A 20,458-nucleotide genomic window follows, 5' to 3' on the forward strand; every position below is an offset into this window, starting at 1 on the left:
AAACCTTAAAACTTTGAGAAGAAAATGCAAGAGAAAATATTTGTGAGCTAGGGTGTATCAGCAAGTTCTTAACCATAATAGCAAAAGCATGTCCAGTGGAAGAAAGCAAAAATTGGTAAGTTGGATATCATCAAAATTAAAAACTTTAGCTTTACACATGGACATAAACATGGACGCGTCAACACTGCAGAATACTAAAGCGGGGAGGGAGGACAGGGCCTGGGTTGAAAAGCTGCCCACTGGGTACTATGTTCGCCATCTGGCACTATACACCTATCTAACAATCCTGCATATGTACACCGCTGTGTCTCAAATAAAAGCTGAAATTTTAAAAAGCAAAAAAGTTTAGCTCTGTGAAAGACATCATTAAGTGGATGAATTTGCAAATCACTTACCCAAAAATGGACTTGTAACCGGAATATGTGAATAACTTTCAGGATGCAACAGTATGAAGACAAGCAACCCAACTGAAAAACTGAGCAAAGGGGCCGAATATGATGGCTCACACCTGTAATCCCAGCACTTTGGGAGGCCGAGGTGGGCAGAACACTTGAGTCTAGGAGTTTGAGGCCAGCCTAGACAACATGGTGAAACCCAGTCTCTACAAAAATATAAAATAAAATTAGCTGGATGCGTGGCACACACCTGTAGTCCCAGTTACTCAGGAGGCTGAGGTGGGAGGATCACTTGAGCCTAGGAGGTGGAGGTTACAGCGAGCTGAGATCATGCCACTGCACTCCAGCCTGGGCAACAGAGTAAGACCCCATCTAAAAATAAAACAAAATAAAATAAAATTTTTAAAAAGACTGAGCAAAGGTTTAACAGACACTTTTAAAAAAAAAGGATATACAAGATATACAGACAGCCAAAAACTGTTCAACATCATTAATCATTAGAGAAATGCAAATTAACCATAGTTAATGCCACTATATACTTGTGAGAAGACCACACACACACACACACACACACAAATTGCTGGCAATGCCAAATACTGGAGGGGATGTGGAGCCACTGGAGCTCCCTCCCACTGGTTGCTGGAGGCAAGGCAGCATGGTGCAGCCATCCCAGAAGATGGTTTGGCAGCTCCTTAGAACATTAAATGCATACTTCCCCTATGACACAGCTGTCTTAGTACTGGGCATTTATCCTAAAGTAATGAAGACTTACATTCACAGGCAAACCTGAATGTGAATGTTTATTCCTATTTATAATCACCAAAACCCAGAAACAACCCAAATATCCTTCAATGGGTGAATAGGTAAGTGAAGGGTGGTATGTGTATAAAATGCCATCCTGCTCAGCAATAGAAAGGAATAAACTATTGATACACATAACGACTTGAAAGACTGTCAAATACATTATGCTGAGTAAAAGAAGACAGTTTCAAGTCTATTCTTCCATTCTTGAATAGACGACCTATGATGGGGGATAGTTCCATGGTTGATGACCAGGTTAGGGTGCCTGACTGTTCTACATAGTACAGGTTTGAAGGTTTTTAGGTGATGAAACTGTTCTGCGTGCTGATTTGGTTATGGGTATGTGAACTTATTTGTAAGTTCACGATTCATAGAACTATACATCAAAATAAGTCAGTTTTACTGTAAGTTAATTTAAAAAACATAAAAACTGCTTTCAGAATAACGGGTATAAGATGCATGGGATTTGAATATCGAGATCCACAGTGTCATATTATCTTCTTTGTACTTTCCTAGAGATACTAAATTGTATATAACAAACATGATAAATGAACTTTATACATATATATTGCATACAAAATTTTGTACGCAAAATATATCTACATGTATGAAATGCTCTAAAGTGGCTCTTAATAACTTGTTACCTCTCAGTAACTTCAGTAGAAACTAAGCCTAACGATTTTAATTTTCTTCTCTACCCTTCCATATACTAAGGAGACCAAAGAACGCTTTTCACTGTTTTTGTCAGAAGTGGGGAAAAAGTGGCGAATGGGGTCCCTGCCGCATGACCTGCCTGGAGCACTGTGCTGCATGCCCACATTCTGTCCTTTGTCTTCACGATGGCTCTGGGTGAGTTAACTGAGAACATCACCATATTGAGAGCTTTTTTCTGAGTCTTCAGTCACACACTCATTCTCCGTGGACTATATTCTGATCCAGTTCAAACTGAAGCTTCAGTCATTAGGGAAAAGAGATCTGCCATCCTTTTTTTTTTTTTTTTTTTTTTTTTTTGCTACATCAAGTAATACTTGGAATCCAGCCCTCTGGTTCACTCCTAATAGAACTAAAATCTCAGTTCTAACCCCCCAGTGGATTCACACTTAATGGCTATACATGCGTGCTATTCATCTCTGTTTATCTTGTATTTAACCAATGCCTGGGAAGTGGCATTTATACAGTGAATGAATGGATGGATGGAGAGATGGATGACAGCTGTCTCAGGGGACGGATGGAAGGATGCAAAGGAGGGAGTGAGGAGGCAACGAAAGAGGAAGAGATGGAGACCACCAATCTTTTTTTCCTTGTTGTAGTCACTAGAAATCACCCCCAGTCTGTGACTCTCATTTGGAAGAAGTGCAAAATAAAAATGATCTAAGGTATGCAAAGCTTACAAATTTATTAGCAGCTTGTGCAGTAAGTTTCTTTTAATGCGTCTGTGGCAATACTAGCAACAAATTAATAAAAGCTTAATTTTTATACAAATAGTTTTATTACAAATTTGAATTCTTAAGAAATACACATTTAAAGAAATTACATAAAAGGCCTTAGTAGTCTTAAAAATGTTTTGGAGACTTTTAGTGAACTGTCATTTCAGGCCTAGTGGTCCGAATCTGCCCTCCTGCGGTCCATGCGATGCCCTGCTGAGGTCTGTGAACACGGCTCATGACAAACCACGGAAATGGCCCCAATGTGCTTACGTGTGAAAATACTGATACTGTGATTCAACAGAGCTGTTTGTCAAGCCGGGATGCAGAATGAGGAATACTAATGAAATGACGGCCTTTAAGGTTGCTGCTTTTGAAGTCAAGTCATTCAGTTTGTGATTAGTGTTTAAAACCCTGAAAATATTTAATACAGAATAAAAACAATAAGCTCAAAGTACATGTTTCACTATAATAGACACCATATTCATGAACCTGGGCTTGGTTTTGGCAATACATAATTTTTGGTTTAGAAGTGAACAATGAAAACGGATGTTTCACATTCAATATCCTAGTCTCTATAAACCTACGTTAAAGGACAGCACAGTCTTTCAAAGGAAAAAAACTATGTAAGCTTTATTTTAACAGTGGAAGTCAAACTAAACCTTGATCTGCCTAATTGCTGACATCTATATAAATTACTAATATATATATATATATTTAATTTTCGACTATTTTTGGACCATCTTTATTCCACAGGAAAATTGTGATTTCTGCAAAAGCAGCTGCATAGTACCACACATAGCAGAAAGACAGAAATTTATATTTGGGGGTTGGAAGATATGGCTACTGAGTCTGTAATTCCATTTGGAGGTTCAAAAAACCATTTTTACATTGCTATTATTTGTACAGACCAAGGGACCTAATTGAAACAGCTAGACAGTGATATAAACAGACATTTATCTCTGGGGGTAGAAAATTAATTATAATACAAGAATGAAAATGGGCAAACAGTATGGAAGGCACCCACACCTCCTAGCACCCTTTGGTTTTCTGATGGAGTTCTCACTTCACACATCAGTGCATTGGATTGCAGAAAATATTGATATTTTATTTCATCAAAAGTGCCATTTGGTATGCCACTATTGAAAGCTTATCGCTGTCTTTTTCTCCTTCAGCAAGTAGAGGTCAATGAAGCAGGGTGTGTTAGTTACGCAAATTCCTATAAGGCACTTTACGGTTTTCATACTGGACAGTGAGGTACACAGGATATATTTCTAGGGTTCGTTGCTGTTAACAAAAAGAAGAAGAAGTAGCACCATGTTGTGACATTAGCTGACTCAGGCTTCATTATGTTCTTCTCATACAGACTTGGCAGCGGCTGACGTGCGTGCGCAGCTCCCCTGCCTTCAAGGTGGACGGCGTGGGCTTCCTAAAATACAACACAGAGACAGACCATTGGCCATCATTTCACAACACATCAGAAACATGGCAGTCCTGCCCTGCTCAGAAATGTCTGAGGGGTCGGCCCAGCCCCTGGCATCAGGCCCCAACCTGGTACCACCCAGTGACTGCTGTCCACCTTACTGTGAGCAGACATGTGCTGGGGGCAGGGCACACAGAACGCTGAGGGTCACCTACCATCTGCACACCCAGGCCCTAACACCTGCCCCAGTGCCCACAGCCCCTTAGGGCACAGCTGAAGTCCTGCCACATCGGTCTGGCTCCAAAGCCTTCGCCATTCCCCTCTGTGCCACCCTGCCTCCTTGTACTACAATTTCACTTTTGGTCCTTTCTCCTCCATTAGATCATAAACTCCTCCAAGGTAAGAAGAAGATATTATTCTTCTCTGCAACACTTTACACACACAGTAAGTGTTCATTAAATATTTGTGGAATGATGTGATGAGTAATAAATCTGGAGTAATTCCCTAGACCTCAAAATACTTTTATAACTTTTGAAGGATTTCTGTGGTCTGCTTTGAGGCCAAAAAGAGGGAAAGACATTTAATGTCCCAAATGTTTCTCAAGCTTAGAAACTCTGCATTATTTTGATTGTTGAAAAGGTAAAATCTGAACTAAAATTGGTACTGAGAAAATTCTATTAAAATTTTAAAAAAATAAAATTAAATTAAAATAGCCATTTATGAGAGTGCCTCATCCTAAAATTGAGGCTGCTTGTTTTAGCAACTTTTGGTGCAAATTCCAGTACCCTCAAGTTTATTATTTAAATTAATGGGATCTTACCTAATTTGCTCTGGGAAAACATTTTAGTTTATTGTATCAGGCTGCTGGTTAAAAAAAAAAAAAAACAAAAAAAAAAAACCCCATCATTAACTATCAACCCTATAAGAGGACACTGCAGGGGCTGAGGCATGAACAAAGTGTGCTCATTTTGGTAGTGAATGGCTAAACTCTATCTGCAGCATTGATGTCAAGTTTCCAGTGCCTTGAAAGGCTCCAATAAACCACCAGTTAGGCACGCGGCACTTTTTGGATGAGTAACGAATTAGAGGAGTGAGTATGTCGTTCTGTCTCTTACTATCTAAGCTAGAAAGAGACAGGATCACAGCAGAGTTCCGTATGATTCCCTCCAAAAAGGTGAAGACGAAAGGCTTATCTCCAGGGGTGGGAAGCACTTGTTTTGGAAACCAACAGTAAGCAGCAGTGCCAGCTCCATCAGCCTCCTGCACTGGCTCCAGCAGGGCTGCAGCTGGGGCTCTGGATAGAGGATTCATTATGCGCTCCTGGCCTTCGGGGACCGGCCCGGCTCCCAGTCAACTCCAGCAAGGTTAGTAGCCACTTGGGACAGTCATTTTAAAGGTGAGATTTTGGTAATGGAAAAGGAAGGAAGGGTCTTCCCTCTCAATTTCAGCTGAATTTGTGCTGAAATTAATTTTTATTTGCACAAGTCTAAAAAAATACCTTGTGAAGTCACTGAGAACTTACACCAAGTGTACATTACGATCGGTGTTATAAATGGCATGAAAATGAATGCTGCGCACTTCTTTTCCCCGGGATTATTAAATATACTGTATTTCAAACATGCTCTGTTTGGAGATTTCAGTTGCTTTAATTACATTTTAGTACATTCACCTAGAAAAAATGGAAAGTGACCTTTTTCTTTCACGGTTCTTCAGTATATGAAAAAATTAAACCTATGACTCCAGGTCTGCCTTTGAAAATCGTCTCAGTGGTCTGCCCATGTCGAACAGCATCAAAGGTTCATTACATTTGTTCTTCGAGACTTTGCTTTGGAAGATGCTATGGATTGTGGATGATTAAAAAAGTCACAAAGGGGTCAGCACCCTGCAAAAAAGCAGCGCTCCCACTTACTTGAACATCTCGCTCCTCTCTATGGTGGCGAGCCAAAAGCTGTAAGCATTTGCGTAGTAATTACAGGTCCCACGGCCGTGACACTCGATGAATGGCGCACTTCTAAACTCCTCCAGACAGGAGCCAGGGGACGCCAGGGCTTGGCCAGAGCCTTCTGCACCAGCGCTGGTGTGCTGCGGAACAGACGCAAGCCGTGAGTCAGAGGTTCCCTCCTCAAACACCAGAGAGAGATCGATCCTTCCCAGGAAGGTGCCAGGGTGTTCCCTCTGGAAAGCCACACACTGCAGCCTCATGTGGTCACCACAAGACACACTCTGCGCCCAAATTCTCGGGCTGGCCGCCAAGCCAGTGCCTGCATGGCTGGGGCCCCATAGTGCTCAACATGGCCCCAGGGATCATCTAACGGCTGCTCCCCAAATAGATGACCAGCCCAGCTTTATTAGAGTTTGAAGAAGAGCTCACCGTGTATTAGATTTGAAACGCTCCAACCCATTCTAACGTGCGGCATGAGACAACAGCCAAAATGTTCCAATAATGTTGCAAACAACTGATGTGGAATCAGATTTTACAAATGCATGCCTGTATTTGCTATATTAGAGGCTATTTATCTTAAGGTAAAGAATAATCATTCAATTTTTTTTTTCTTTAAAAAGAGAGAAAAACAAGAGTAAGAGAAAAAAATAGCAACTACTATAACTTTATCAAATTGCATTTTGGTCTAGCAGGTTTAAGTAGGACCTTCCTGTACTCAGAAATCAAGAGACCTTAAAATGAATGACATACAACCTTGACTAAGACATTACTACAGATCCCCATGACTATTATTTCAGATATGGGAAATGGGAACTCTGGAATTTTGGAGACACAAGGGACCTCTGAGGATAAGGCTAACTCCACTGATTCCCAGATGAGGACATTCTGGGATCTGACCAGGATCGCACAGCTTGAAGGCAGAGCAGAGGCAAGGACAGGGACTTCCAGACCAGAGCCATCGTCCTGAGAACTCAGAGGAGGTGCTGGAAGACACTGTTCTCTAGAACGTCATTATTTTTGTTTGCTCCTGATTTCGAGAAATTATGGGCAATCACTGTTTCAGGTCTTTGTGACACCCAGACAAGGGTTTGGGGTAACAACGGCTTTCCCGTGGTTCCTCAATGCAACTCCGGACTTTCCCTGACACACAGAGATTCCACTCAGTATTTCTTATAATTATGGAGTGGCAAATCCAATCTACCTTTCAATGAAAATGGCATGCTTATATCATTGTTAGTGTCCTGATTTCTCTATACTGCATGTTCAACCTTTTTGGCTCTCTCGATAAAGTAGTTACAACGCAGCACTTCAAATTACTGGAACAACCTGTTAATCTGGTGGTGGTGCTGCAACGTGAAGAGTCTAACTGCAGTACAATCGACCCAGCGAATCATACAATCAAACTTGTATATGTGCACAAACATTTTAAAAATTGCTTTCCTGCCAACTTTTTCTACACTTGGAAAAATGCGTAGAAAAGCACAAGAAAAATCCAGTAGAAGGAAATCGCAATGGTGGGCACCTCGCACACAGCACGTCCGGAAGGTGAGCAGAGACCCTCCACATGGCTGGGGCGCAGGGCAGATGCCACACCACCCATGAGTTATCTTGTTATCTCCACTCAGCATCCTCACTCAAACATTTAAAAAAATGCTTTCCTGCCAATTTTTTCTACAATTGGAATAATTTACAGAAGAAAATAGCTATGAAGCCCTGTTCCCTGTCAGTCAGATAATAAATAATGTTCATCTGTGGGTCAAATGTACACCTTGCTCATTCCTGACAGTGTGAAGATGGGACTAGGACTTCCAGTGATGATGCAGATGCGTGTGTAGAGTCGTTTACTGGGAATTGGCAAATTCCGGGATAACTCTGATCTTGTAAGTTCACGACTTGTATATATTTAATCAATACTGCCAACTGAGGTAACAGAATAAAACAAGCTACAATGAGTGTATCAAACAGGGGCCTTGTTTTCTGTTTCAATTGACTTTTGCGGGGAAGGGAAGCCCTGGGGCTAGGAGAGCAGTCCTTGCCCCGTGGGAAGGGTCCCAGGCGGCACTGGCCCAGGAGAGCCTTCGTGGAGGCCACAGCCAGCCCTCGGGTGTTCTCTTCCTAACTCAAGCTTCTGCTTTCCAGCTCGTTCGTGTTGTAGTAGAATGTGTACTCCCTATGTGCAGGCTCTCTTCCTCCTTTCCCTGAAAGAGGCCTCGACTTTGTGTAGAGAAGCTGGTCATATAGAGAAGCTGGTCACATGGAGAAGCTGCTCATATGGAGAAACTGGTCATATACAGAAGCTGTTCACATAGAGAAGGTGGTCATGTAGAGAAGCTGCTCACAGAGAGAAGCTGGTTGTATGGAGAAGCAGGTTGTATAGAGAAGCTGTTCATATTGCTGGTGCTGGAACAGAGCTGTAGAGCACCTGAGTGGAGCAGCCACAGGGAAGCAGAGGCCTGGACCTGCATTTCCAGGAAGATGCTCATCCCAGCTACCCTGGCTCTGAGCAGAGGAGTGTTCTGGCTGGTGCTGGAGACCCCTGCTGTCACCAGGCAGAGCAGGCCAGGCTTCCAGGCATGCTTTGGAAGGGGACGGTTGGAAGAAGAAGGAGGGGCTTAAGCAGCGAGATGCAGAGAACCCCGAGGTGTGGAGGCACCAGACAGAGGTGACTATGGGGCGCAAGGGGGGCTCTTCCCAGGATATACAGCGTCTCCCCAGACACTTACCATCACAAAAGAGTAGCCGATCCACAGCGAGGACCACCCGCTGGGGCACGGTGGGATCTGAATGGTCTGACTGTGCACGGCCATCACCATGGCGGGCGCCTCACACACAGCACACCTGGAAGTGGAGCAGAGACACTCAGCACAGCAGGGGCGCAGGGCAGAGGCCGCCCTCCATGCACTGCCCCATGACCAACACTCAACGCCCTCACTCAGTCTTTCTGGTCCAATTTCATATTAAGTGGGAAACGTGCCCATTGCTTAGACTCCGAGGTTAAGCACCTTCCTGTTGGTTTTATAAGCCTATCTCAGGATTAAAACATTCAATTCAAAAATAGAGCAGGATGGCCGGGTGCGGTGGCTCATGTCTATAATCTCAGCACTTTGGGAGGCCAAGGCAGGCGAATCATCTGAGGTCAGGAGTTCAAGTCCAGCCTGACCCACATGGAGAAACCCTGTTTCTACTAAAAATACAAAAAATTAGCCGGGCGTGGTGGCATATGCCTGTAATCCCAGCTACTCAGGAGGCTGAGGCAGGAGAATCACTTGAACCTGGGAGGTAGAGGTTGCAGTGAGCTGAGATCGTGTCAATGCACTCCAGCCTGGGCAACAAAAGTAAAACTCCATCTCAAAAAAAGAAGAAAAAATTAGAGCAGGACACAGGCCTGTACTCCCGGCTACTAGGGAGGCTGAGGCAGAAGAACTGCCTGAGGCCAGGAGTTCAAGGCTGCAGGGAGCTATGTTTGGCCTGCCTGTGTGCCACTGCTCTCTGACCCGGGCAACAAAGCGAGACCTGCCTCTAAAAAATTGTTTAAAAAATAGATCCAACACGAGTTATTTAACTGTCTGTCTTGTAGGAGGGAAAAATAGGAAGGCAAAGCTCTAACAGTGGCTCTCCCGGAGCGGCTGGGGTTACAGGCGGCTTTTCTTCTTCGGGCATTTGAGTGTTTTCCAATCTTTTGACAATGAGTATGTATTTCCACAAGCACAATAAATGCTTCAGAAAAAATGCTGGTGAAATCCAAGAGCTACTCCTTTTGGAATGCAACAGTTTGTTTGAAACTATGAATAATCTTTAGTATAAGAAATGCACTTAGTGAGTTGAGTAACTAAGACAAATAATGCATGCTTTAATGAACTTGAGGCTGCATGTCCACATGGGCCTCTTGCGGGAAACTTGTTTTCTGGTCTGCCCCCTTGGCTCAGCTGTCCAAAGTCTGAGGCCATCAGTATCCACTGCAGCTGAAGTGACCCGCAGAGGACCCTCCCAAGGACAGGATGTCTCCCAAGCCAGGCTGATTCAGCTCAGGCTTGGGACTGCACCAGAAATAAATTAACACAGCACAGTGCTCTGACTAAGACCCTTTCAATGAAAGGAACCCTTGATGGTGGGATAATGCTTTGTTTTAAAAAAAAAAATTAAACACCAACAGTGAATAATTACATTCGAGTCACAAAATGAACAGAGTGTTAACAATGCTGATAAATGACTATAAATGGTGTTAATAATTACACCTAGTTATATTGGGACATTTGCATGAAAGTGGATCAGAAGGGGGAATAGGGCTGAATGAGTCATTTGATTTTCCATGGACATGTGTGTGTGTGTGCGTGTGTATATGTGTGTATGTGTGGTGTGTGCAATTTTCTATTTTATTCACCCAAATGCAGATGAATTAAAAGGTTCACTTAAACAACAGTGACTGAAATTGGCCTCATACATCTGCCACCATCTGTTTGCTAGACACAAGACCAGAAATACAGCCTGGAGGGAAGCGTTTTGTGTTTTTCAGACGGTCTCTGAGCTGAGGGCTTCAAGGGTCTATAGAGAGGGTGGTCCTGCCCCATTGCAGGCTTAAAGAGCTGTGTGATTCCTTAAAATTCACATGGCCACATTCTCCATATTGCATATGAAGAAACTAAGGCCAGGGTTAGTTGTGTCCAAGACAGAACTAAAATGCACTTCTCTTTGCTCTCAATCCAGTGGTCTTTTCATCAGAGCAATTAGCAATCAGTATTTATCTCGTGAGTCTTGTCTGCAGAAAGCTAGAAAGTACTTAGAAAATGGTGCCCTACTATCAGGATGAAAGCAGGAGAACTGCCACCTTTTCTGCTCAAAATGAAGGCTTTTGTGTCATTTGCTGTTTCTAAAATTTAGCTTTCGGACCTCCCTAAAGGGAAGACCTGGGAAGGAACCTGTAAGTCCTGAGAAGTCGTGGGAAACCACTAAGTTCAGTAACCATGGAAACCTGCCTGCTCAGAGACAGGGACAAAGGGGCAGCCTTTCTACAACAGGGAAGTAGAGGCAGACTTGATGCAAAGGCAGCGGCTTCAAGTACACGCCTGGGAAGGTCTCTTCCTGTTGAGCTTTGAGGTGTCAACTAACAGACATAAAAATCTGGAAATGTAAAGTCCTGGGACATTCCAGGACTTTCTGGTCCAATTACACATGAAGTGGGAAATGCCATGCCCCTTGCGTAGACTCTAAGGTTTAGCAGCTCCAAGTTGGTTTTACAAGCCCGTCTGAGGATTAAAACATACAGAAACCTCAGACTCTTGGTGCCCACAGACCAGGGTTGTTTTACTGAAAGGAATGCATCACAGAGCAAGGCTGGTCTCAGACACACAGCTTCTCTGAGACCTGCTTTTGCAATACCACTAAGGCATGCCAGACCTCCTGTCAAGGAGCTCGGAATCAAGGTCAAATGTTAACGTTGTCAAGAAAGTAAATAGGAAACATAGCAATGAACAGTCTTTTTCTACCTGTTGTGTAAAGGAAGCTAAAAAGAGAAACCCACAAAAGTTGTTACTTTTCCTTCTAGTTATCAGGCATGGTTCTGAGCAAGAAAAGGCTCAAAACAGTCAATATCTGGCAGCCACTCGCACAGGTGAAGTATTGCCTGCATTCTGAAAAGCGCCATTCAGGAAGTGTCATGAATGATATTCTCCATTTTAACATCAATAAAATAAGTTTTCTCATAGTTCAAAAAAAAAATCTAAGAAAACGGTCAGTAGATAGTTTAATGTAAGGGCATCAAAGATCTAAGATTTTCCCACATAGGAGGCGCCTTCCAGCCCTCTGGTCCATGGCCCCACGTGACATAGCTCTCTCACTAAACTGTGATCTGCCAGGACCTGCCTGGCACATAACCCTAGTCTTCCCCGAAACAGCGCATGTTCATTTAATGAAAGGAGTTGGGCTAAAGGCACAGACTGGGGCAGCTGTGCAGGAGCTCCGGGGTGATTCCAAGCATCTGCTTCCCTTTTCCCTTTTCTCTTGAATGCAGGGCACTTCTTAGCTGATGACTGCTACATCTTTCTTCATGTTCAAAGACTGCTGATTTCTTTAAAGGGAATATAAAAACCTTTTAATCTTTTTTATCATTTATTATCTTAATACGTAAAAAGTAAAATTACAGAATAGCTTCTTAGTCAAATGAATTTGTTCACTGGCCACTTTCCTATTATTTCTGAGTATTTCTAAGCAATAAGCTTTTTTTTTTCTTTTTGAGACAGAGTTTTGCTCTTGTCACCTAGGCTGGAGTGCAATGGTGCGATCCTGGTTCACTGTAACCTCCGCCTGCTGTGTTTAAGCAATTCTCCTGCCTCAGCCTCCCGAGTAGCTGGGATTACAGGCAAGCAACACCATGCCCAGCTAATTTTTGTATTTTTAGTAGAGATGGAATTTCACCATGCTGGCCAAGCTGGTCTCGAACTCCTGATCTCAGGTGATCCACCTGCCTTGGCCTCCCAAAGTGCTGGGATTTACAGGCGTGAGCCACTGCACCTGGCCAGCAATACACTTGTAATTAGAAGGAAAGAGGCAAAGAGAGGACAGTCATGTCATTTTCAGTCGTAATAATTTCAGTTTCCCATCTTACTTCCTATCAGGGAGGCTCCTGGGGTCTGAAAACATACTTCAGATATTAGTGCGGATAAACACTTAAGGGAAATCGCTGAGCCAAACACATGCATTTTCAATGGGTACAATATCACCCAAGGGAGCAAAAATTGGTGGCACTAGGAGTGTGTGTATTATTGTATAATTTTTAAATGTATAAATCTGTATAATTTTATGTATAAAGCACAGACAGACATACAATACACAAACAGAGGAGATATACAGTATGTCTGCGGTACTACAATTTCACAGGGGCCACCTCACACCCATTGGGATGGCTACTATCAAAAAGCCAGAAAACAACATGTGCTGGTGAGGACGTGGAGCAACTGGAACCCTGTGCACTGTGGCAGGAATGTAAAGGGTGCGGCCACTGTGGAAAACAGCATGGAGGTTTCTCAAATAACTAAAAATAGAATTACCATATGATCCCACAATTCTACTTCTGGGTATACATCCAGAAAAATTAAAAGCAGGCTCTCAAAGAAATATTTTCACACCCATGTTCATAGCAGCATTGTTCACAATAGCTGAGGTGTGGACAAAACCCAAAGGTCCATTGACAGAGGAATGGATCAACAAAACGTGGCACCTACACACAATGAAATATTATTTGGCCCTAAGTATGAAAGAAATCCTATCACACGCTATAATGTAGATGAACCTTGAGGACATTATGCTGAGTGAAACAGTCCAGTGACAAAAGGAAAAATATCATATGATTCCACTTACATGAGGTGTCTACAGGGGTCAAATTCACAGGGACAGAAAGTAGAATTGGGGTCACCAGAGGAGGGATGTGGTGTCAGTGTTTAATAGGGACAGAGTTTGAGTTTGGGAAAATGAAAAAGTTCTAGAGACGGATGGTGGTGATGGTTAAACAACAATGCCAATGTACTTAATGCCACTGAACTGCACACTGAAAAATTATTAAGATGGTAAATTTTACGTTATGTGCATTTTACCAAAATTAAAAATAATTTCTAAAAAAATGCATAGGGGCAGGGATGATTCAGAAAACAATGTCTTAAAAGGCTCCTTGGTGAAGTTACTATTTTTTAAAAAAGAAAGATTGAGAAACACTGTTCCGACACTGGCTGAGAATCCAGTGACATCACTTTGCTCACAGGAGGAAAGCTAACCAGCACAGAGAGGAGGTAAAACAGAAATTCTCTCTGCAATCCCGGCATTCTCTCACCATGGTTCTGCACCATAATTTTAAAACACAGTAACTGACTTTTTATTTTTTTGCTTTTTGAGACAGGGTCTCACTCTGTTGCTCAGGCTGGAGTGCAGGGGCGTGGTCTCAGCTCACTACAGCCCCAACATCCCAGGCTTAAGTGATCCTTCCACCTCAGCCTCCCTCGTAGCTGGAAGCATAGGCTCGTGCCACCATGCCCAGCTAACTTTTGTATTTTTTGGAGAGATGAAGTCTCGTCATGTTGCCCAGGCTGGTCTTGAACTCCCGGGCTCAAGCGATCCTCTCGCCTCAGCCTCCCAAAGTGCTGGAATTACAGGCACCAGTCACTGCACCCAGCCAACTGACTTTTACGTCAAATAATTTTTATGGTTGATTTCCATTACAAAACTCAGATATCACAAATAATAAACTAAATGGCAATGGATTGAACGTTTTGGAGAAAAATAGAAAAATTATGTTTGTCCAGACTAGAGACTTTTCCTCTTCAATTATGCATTTGTTCCTACAAATGCTCAACTCACCTACTAATAAATGGTCTTATGTTGTCCCCCGTGATGGGTGCCATTGACATGGGCATGGGCTCGGGGGTGGACAGCCAGTATGAGTAGTCATTTCGTGATGCAAAGTTGCACACATTGTTAATGTTGCAGAACAGGAAGGGCATTGTGCTGAACTTGCGCAGGCAGCTGCCGGCCGTGCCTACACAAGGGAGAAGACAATGTGAGATGTTTTCTTTATAATTCACAATCTATCTCTATGTAAAGTGGATTTCAGCTGGACAACAAGCAAAAACATGTAATCAACATAATCACGGAAATGGAAATGTATAAAGGATTCTGTAGGACATTTTTGATGAAAGGAAACAAAACCAGTTTACCAGCACAAAGAAACCTTTTCCTAAAGCTGAATTCTAGAAGGAACTTAACGTACGGTTCATTATACAATGGACAGTAACAAATTGGGCAATGTCTTTAACAACAGTTTTGCAGAAAATGCAGAGATGCTCTTTCTATAGCAGCTTGCTGATTCTAACCCTGATAAAAGTTAAAGGTAGAGAAAATTAAAACACAGCTTGCTGGAGGTTATCTGGGGCAGACTAAGATAATGAGGACAGATATGTAGCTTTCTGCTGACCTAAAGTAGAGGAGCAGAACTCAGAGCTCAGCAGCCGTACAGAATTTCAGACAGGATAACGTGGACATTTTTTACAAAGAGCAATGGTTAAGTTGCATTAATGCAAGATATTAAGTGCGCTCCAGGAATCTTGATCCTACTTGATAATTTGACGATGAGATCTAAAGTTTTATTAATTTAAAGATTTTTGAACATTCAGTCTCCACATTTCTTGGCTTGCCATTAGTAACACAGCAGCTGTTGAACTGATTATTTGTAATCAATGGAGAGAAACGGGGCCAGGCTGCTCTTTCACTGGCTACTGCCCTCAGTGCAGCAGCAGAGGCGAGTCCAGCGCTGCGCACCGAAGGCACTCAACACACCCACACTGAATGGATGTGTGGATCTGCAGGCTTCTTACCCAAGTCCTGGCCATGGGCCCGTTCGTTGCCTTGCACGTAGAGCAAAGAGTACCCATGGTAAAGAATTTTGGTCCCAGAAGGACACTGTGGGTCATCTATTGTTTGACTGTGCCTGGTCACAAGGAAGCCATGATCCACAGATGGGGTGCCTGGGGGCCCCATGGACCCTGGCAACCCATCGGGGCCTGGTGGACCTGGAAATCCTCTTGGACCTGGAAGATAGGAGACAAATTAGTTTCCCTAATTGCAAACACGCTCCCCTGAAGGCTTTCAAAATCATTTGCTCCAAAGAGTTTTCAATATTTTATATTTCCACAAAGTATCCTACCTATTCATGTTACCAAAAAAGTCTAAAAAGAATGCATGGCTAACTAAACACAGCTGCCTGCCTCCTTCGTGGTGTCTTGACTTTTTCTTTTCACCTCAAGACATTTTTATAAGCACAGTCCTTGGTGCAGAGCAGATGCTCGAACAATTCAGTTCAATGAATATATGACATATAAGAAAATGGACATATGAATAAATGAAAAGGAATGACGTGACTTTGTGCATGTCATTCACATGGAAGTGTGGGGCTCCTGTTGGGGAGGATTATCACAGAATTATTAAACAACCTCATCTTAAGGCATTTTCTCTTCTATAGCAGCCCAAAGCCTACGTATGGAAATGGAGCAGTAGGTGACCTCTCAGGCAAGGCCTGCTTTTGTCCCCTCTCTAACTGTGCCACGTGCCAAACTGTGCGCAGGTCTGCTGGGCTGAGCTCTTTGTTCAGTTAGTCAGCAGCCTCAGCCTTTTGCATCATAGCCTTCATGGAACACTCGAGTGTCCCTTCTCCTAAGGAAGGAGATCAAGTTTATCCCATGCCTTTGGGCCAAAGATGGCATTATACTCATTTTGACTTTCCCTTGTCCTTTGCTGAAATAGAATTTTCATAACTGCAGCTCACATCCCACTTAGGAAACCACATGGGCCACCACTATTGGCTGCCTTTCAACAACATCTGGGAAGCGTGTGCTTTGATCAATATCTGTCTCTACACAGAAAAAAGGACACTTCTTCAGCTCTTTTGTTTGACCCTATTTCTTCTAAGAAACCGACTTCTTCGGAAATCTGTCAAGTAATACACCCAACTTCATTTTGCTGCTTTCCCCATGCCTGGGTCTGCTGCTTCTGTCCCAAAGATCCCGGTCGAGGGTAATTAGGTTGGAAGTCTCGCAACCTACCAGTAGGCCCGGTAGGTCCCATCTCTCCTTTCTGGCCAGGGGCACCGTCGAACCCAGGAATACCTGGAGGTCCAGGTATACCCACCAATCCTGTAACACCTGAGGCAGAGGAAAAATAATTTATGATCCCATATGGCAGTAAGCTGTATCTCTTTCTTCCCTTCTTAAATGTCCTTTTCAGTGTTCAAGGAGGCAAGCGTAGTCTCACTGCAGACGAGAACGTTTTCTTGGACAGCCAGGAGCTGCTTCCCACAAAGCCGAGTACAGACTTGGCAGAAGCAGCTGGATATTCAGCTGGGGGTGTGTTTGGGCACCTCGTTCTGAGTTCTCCCTGGTTTCTCGCTGTTTGGCAGATTGGTTTGGAGAAGGCAGGTGATGTGGAGGGAATGAGAGACTGGATAAACCTTTCCCTCTCGGCCATATACTGGGCTCTCAATTTTTAGGCAAAGATATACTGACACGGACAGTTTTTTGTTTTCGTGTACGTAGCTTATTCTTTTTTTTTTTTTTTTTTTTTTTTGAGACAGGGTCTCGCTCTGTCACCCAGGCTGGAGTGCAGTGGTGTGACCAGCGCTCACTGCAGCCTCGACCTCTCGGGTTCAAGCGATTCTCCTACCTCAGCTTCCCGAGTAGCTGGGACTACAGGCATGCACCACCACACCTGGCTAATTTTTATTATTATTATTATTTTGTAGAGACAGACTCTCCCTATGTTGCCGAGGCTGGTCTTGAACTCCTGGGCTCAAGTGATCCTCCCACCTCAGCCTCCCAAAATGCTGGCATTACATAGGTGTGACCCAGTGAGCCTGGCCGGCTTATTCTTAAGTATCTTTAAATTTTCACTGATGCTACCTTTCAACTTGAAATGTTTTCATTCTCCTTTACTTCCCACCCACTCCTTATAAGTAGCTCTTAAAATAGGAGATGTTTAGCTCAAATAAGCAGAAGACTAGGTTAAGGTTTCGGGAAATAACAGAGAATTGTACAGACGGTGCCAATCAGGCAGAGCTCCTGGAGGCATGGATGGAGAGCACCGATCGTTACCATTCCAGATTGCTACCTGCCACCCCCATCTGGAGCGGGAGGCGGGAGGGGGAAGGTCATGATCTGGTTCTTTGAGCCCGTGTTTTTCTAACTGAACACAGATGTGTTGTTACGTGTTCCTCTAGCTATTTCTGGATTTTCTTCTGGATTTTTTTAGGTCCCTTTAAAAATGTCATAGGTTTTGATATGCATTGAAGAGAGGTTAAGAAACTCATATTCCTATGTGTGTGTATAATCATTACCCAGAAACTTATTTTAGATACATGGGTGAGGAGGAACTCTGCCCACCACCCGTCTGGGCTCCCCATACCACCCTGCACAGGCCAAGCCTTCTCACCTTGCTGGCCTTTGGGGCCTGGAGGTCCCTGAAGCCCTTTCAGCCCTGCGGGGCCCTCAGGACCAGGGAGCCCGGGCTCCCCTTTGATGATGTCGTAAGGACCTGGGGGGCCAGGAGGACCCGGGAGACCTGTGGGAATAGGGAAGGCATTGATCAATTTCACTGTCCACAACTGGGGAGGAAACAACTTTAGGAGGAGAGTCCCAGGTGAAGCTGTCCAAATGGAATGTCCTTCTCAAAGGTGAAGTCATTATCAAAACCCAAGTAATCAGATCTTCACAAAACATGTCCAATCTGCACATCTTTAGTATTTCACCTGAAATCCTGAACTCTCGGGCAAAGGCACTGGGGCATCAGTGTAACTTCCCACCGCACTCTGGGCTCTGGGACCCCTGCCCACCACCCTGCAGCCTCACACCAGCCCTCCCAGTGGGGAGAGAAGCTTGTTCTTCCCAGGCAGCCCCCGCTTCTGACATGGAGAGTGCCCTCTGCGATTAGGACGTTTTTCCCACACTCCTCTGAAACCTGCCTTACTGTACAGTATCACGCTGGTCCTCGTCTTTGAGCAATGAATGAACTTAATCCTTCTGCATGACAGGTCTCGGCGTGTGGTAAGAACCACACAAAGTGTGAGGTCCCCTCGGCCTCCTCGTCTTCAGCCCAATACCCTCAACCCTCGCTCCCCTTCCACGCACCCTCCCTCCCCTCTCCTTCCTTGGGTTCCACGTCTCAGGGCATGTGGTTTCTCATTCTCTCTCCCAAAACATGGTTTTGAAAATTAAATGATGCCCTAGAAATATGGTCTGCTCTACAGAGAGGAAGCAGGATGAATACTGTGCTTAAACCATTCCCTTTTGAGATGATGTCGTGGTTTTCAGTGCCCTTCATGCTGTGGGCTCCCACCGGTGGAGAAGCCAACAGCACCTTTCCCAGGAAGAATTTGTTACTGTGCAGCAGGAATGTACTCCGTCTCTAAGTGCAAGATTGATTTTCTTTCCTATTATAACTTTCAGTGGTTGATTTCAGGTTAACGTTAGAGCCTTGGGGAGTTTTTGAATTCTGAGCCTGTCAGCGAGACCCTCAGCCACCCCTCCCCTGGAGTTCCCTCAGTCCTGGATTTATCAGATTCTACTTCCAGACAAGTTGCTGGTTAAAATGTCAACTACAGGAATCCTGACTTGCTGCAAAGAATTCTCAATCAACTGTTTTTAATAATTTTTGAGTCATTTTACATATGAAAAACCAAACACCCCAATTCTGTGCATTCCTGGCTTTTACATTTTCACAAAGCACCAGTAAGGTATTCACAGATTAACAAATTCTCCTACCTTTAGCTCCCGGGACACCTTGATCGCCTTGATCACCTTTAATTCCCTGGAGGCCAGGAAGACCTTTTGGACCTAAGCAGAGGGAAAACATTGTCTTGCACAGAATTCCCAATGATATACAAATATGTGTGTGTATATATATCTCTAGTGCACACACATACATGTACACCAATGTATAGATAAATGCATATACACACATATACTCATATATGCCTACCCATACATACACATTCACACAGCTGCTTATGCATGCATATATACACACATATACACACATATATGCATATATACACACATATACACACATAGACGGTGAACAAATTTCCAATTTATCTTCCAGGAAGAAAACAGCATTATTTCTGGTCACCTGTGTAAAACTTTTGATGAAACTCTTTTTTCTAGAACCCAGAAGCTACATTTTTATAAGCATGCAACAAACTGTCAAATGATCCAACTAGTGGAGGGGCATAGGGCTCTGTTTTTGGTCTTGATCTGATTCACACATGTCCCCAGTGGGACCACAAGACACCTTGAGGCTGAGACCTGTTTTATTCGCCTTTCATGTGTATCTGACTCAGCAGTAAAAACTGCAGTGAGTGGGAGCTGGTAAGCATCCCGAAAAACGTGTGTTTAATACATGAATAAATTAATGAATAGCCCAAATCCATGACTTCTTAGTGAGATGTTAATGATCCACTGATTCTTAATAAGAAAATCAGAATGTCTTTATACTGGCATCCATAAGATTATACAAATTGGGCTGCCACACAGAAATGCCGCTTTTAATTTTCAGAGAACAGTATCTCGCGCTGTAATGGCACCGGTGCTATCAGTGCTAAAGTGCCCGAGGCTAGGAAGCTCTTCACACAGCACCTCCTGCTGCAAAGGCTGTGCAGCAAGGCCTGTGCTGTCTTACCTTGAAATCCTGGAACTCCTGGAGGCCCCATATCACCCTTAGAGCCTGTGATTCCTGGAGAGCCACCAATGCCCTAGACACACAAAGAGGAGGTTGGAAATTGCTCAGGATAGGTAGGCTAAGTCTCTCCCGTAACCTGCTAGCTGGAGAACTGAAACAGCCCCTCAGTGTTTTGCTAAGCACATTTGTGAACAAATGGTGCCTTGTGGTTTCTTAAATGATAGAATAACACCACCTCTGCATGTGCCTCAATCGGGAAGCTGGAAAG

The 20,458-nt window shown here is 43.7% G+C and overlaps 1 protein-coding gene across 1 annotated transcript in view; it reads right to left on the minus strand.

The window, feature by feature from the left end:
• Positions 1-2,568: 2,568 nt before the first annotated feature.
• COL4A1 (collagen type IV alpha 1 chain) overlaps positions 2,569-20,458 on the minus strand; it is a 154,139-nt gene continuing 136,249 nt past the window's right edge. Inside the window, exons 44-52 of the mRNA XM_007960883.3 lie at positions 20,191-20,263; positions 19,275-19,346; positions 17,947-18,075; positions 16,566-16,664; positions 15,342-15,554; positions 14,329-14,506; positions 8,709-8,823; positions 5,953-6,125; positions 2,569-4,049 (exon numbers count right to left, since the gene is read on the minus strand). Of these exons, the coding sequence (XP_007959074.3) occupies positions 3,968-4,049; positions 5,953-6,125; positions 8,709-8,823; positions 14,329-14,506; positions 15,342-15,554; positions 16,566-16,664; positions 17,947-18,075; positions 19,275-19,346; positions 20,191-20,263 (1,134 nt within the window). The 3' untranslated portion in view covers positions 2,569-3,967. The remainder of the gene's footprint in view (positions 4,050-5,952; positions 6,126-8,708; positions 8,824-14,328; positions 14,507-15,341; positions 15,555-16,565; positions 16,665-17,946; positions 18,076-19,274; positions 19,347-20,190; positions 20,264-20,458) is intronic.

Source organism: Chlorocebus sabaeus, chromosome 3 (genome assembly GCF_047675955.1).
Source record: "Chlorocebus sabaeus isolate Y175 chromosome 3, mChlSab1.0.hap1, whole genome shotgun sequence".
Lineage (NCBI taxonomy): Eukaryota > Metazoa > Chordata > Mammalia > Primates > Cercopithecidae > Chlorocebus > Chlorocebus sabaeus.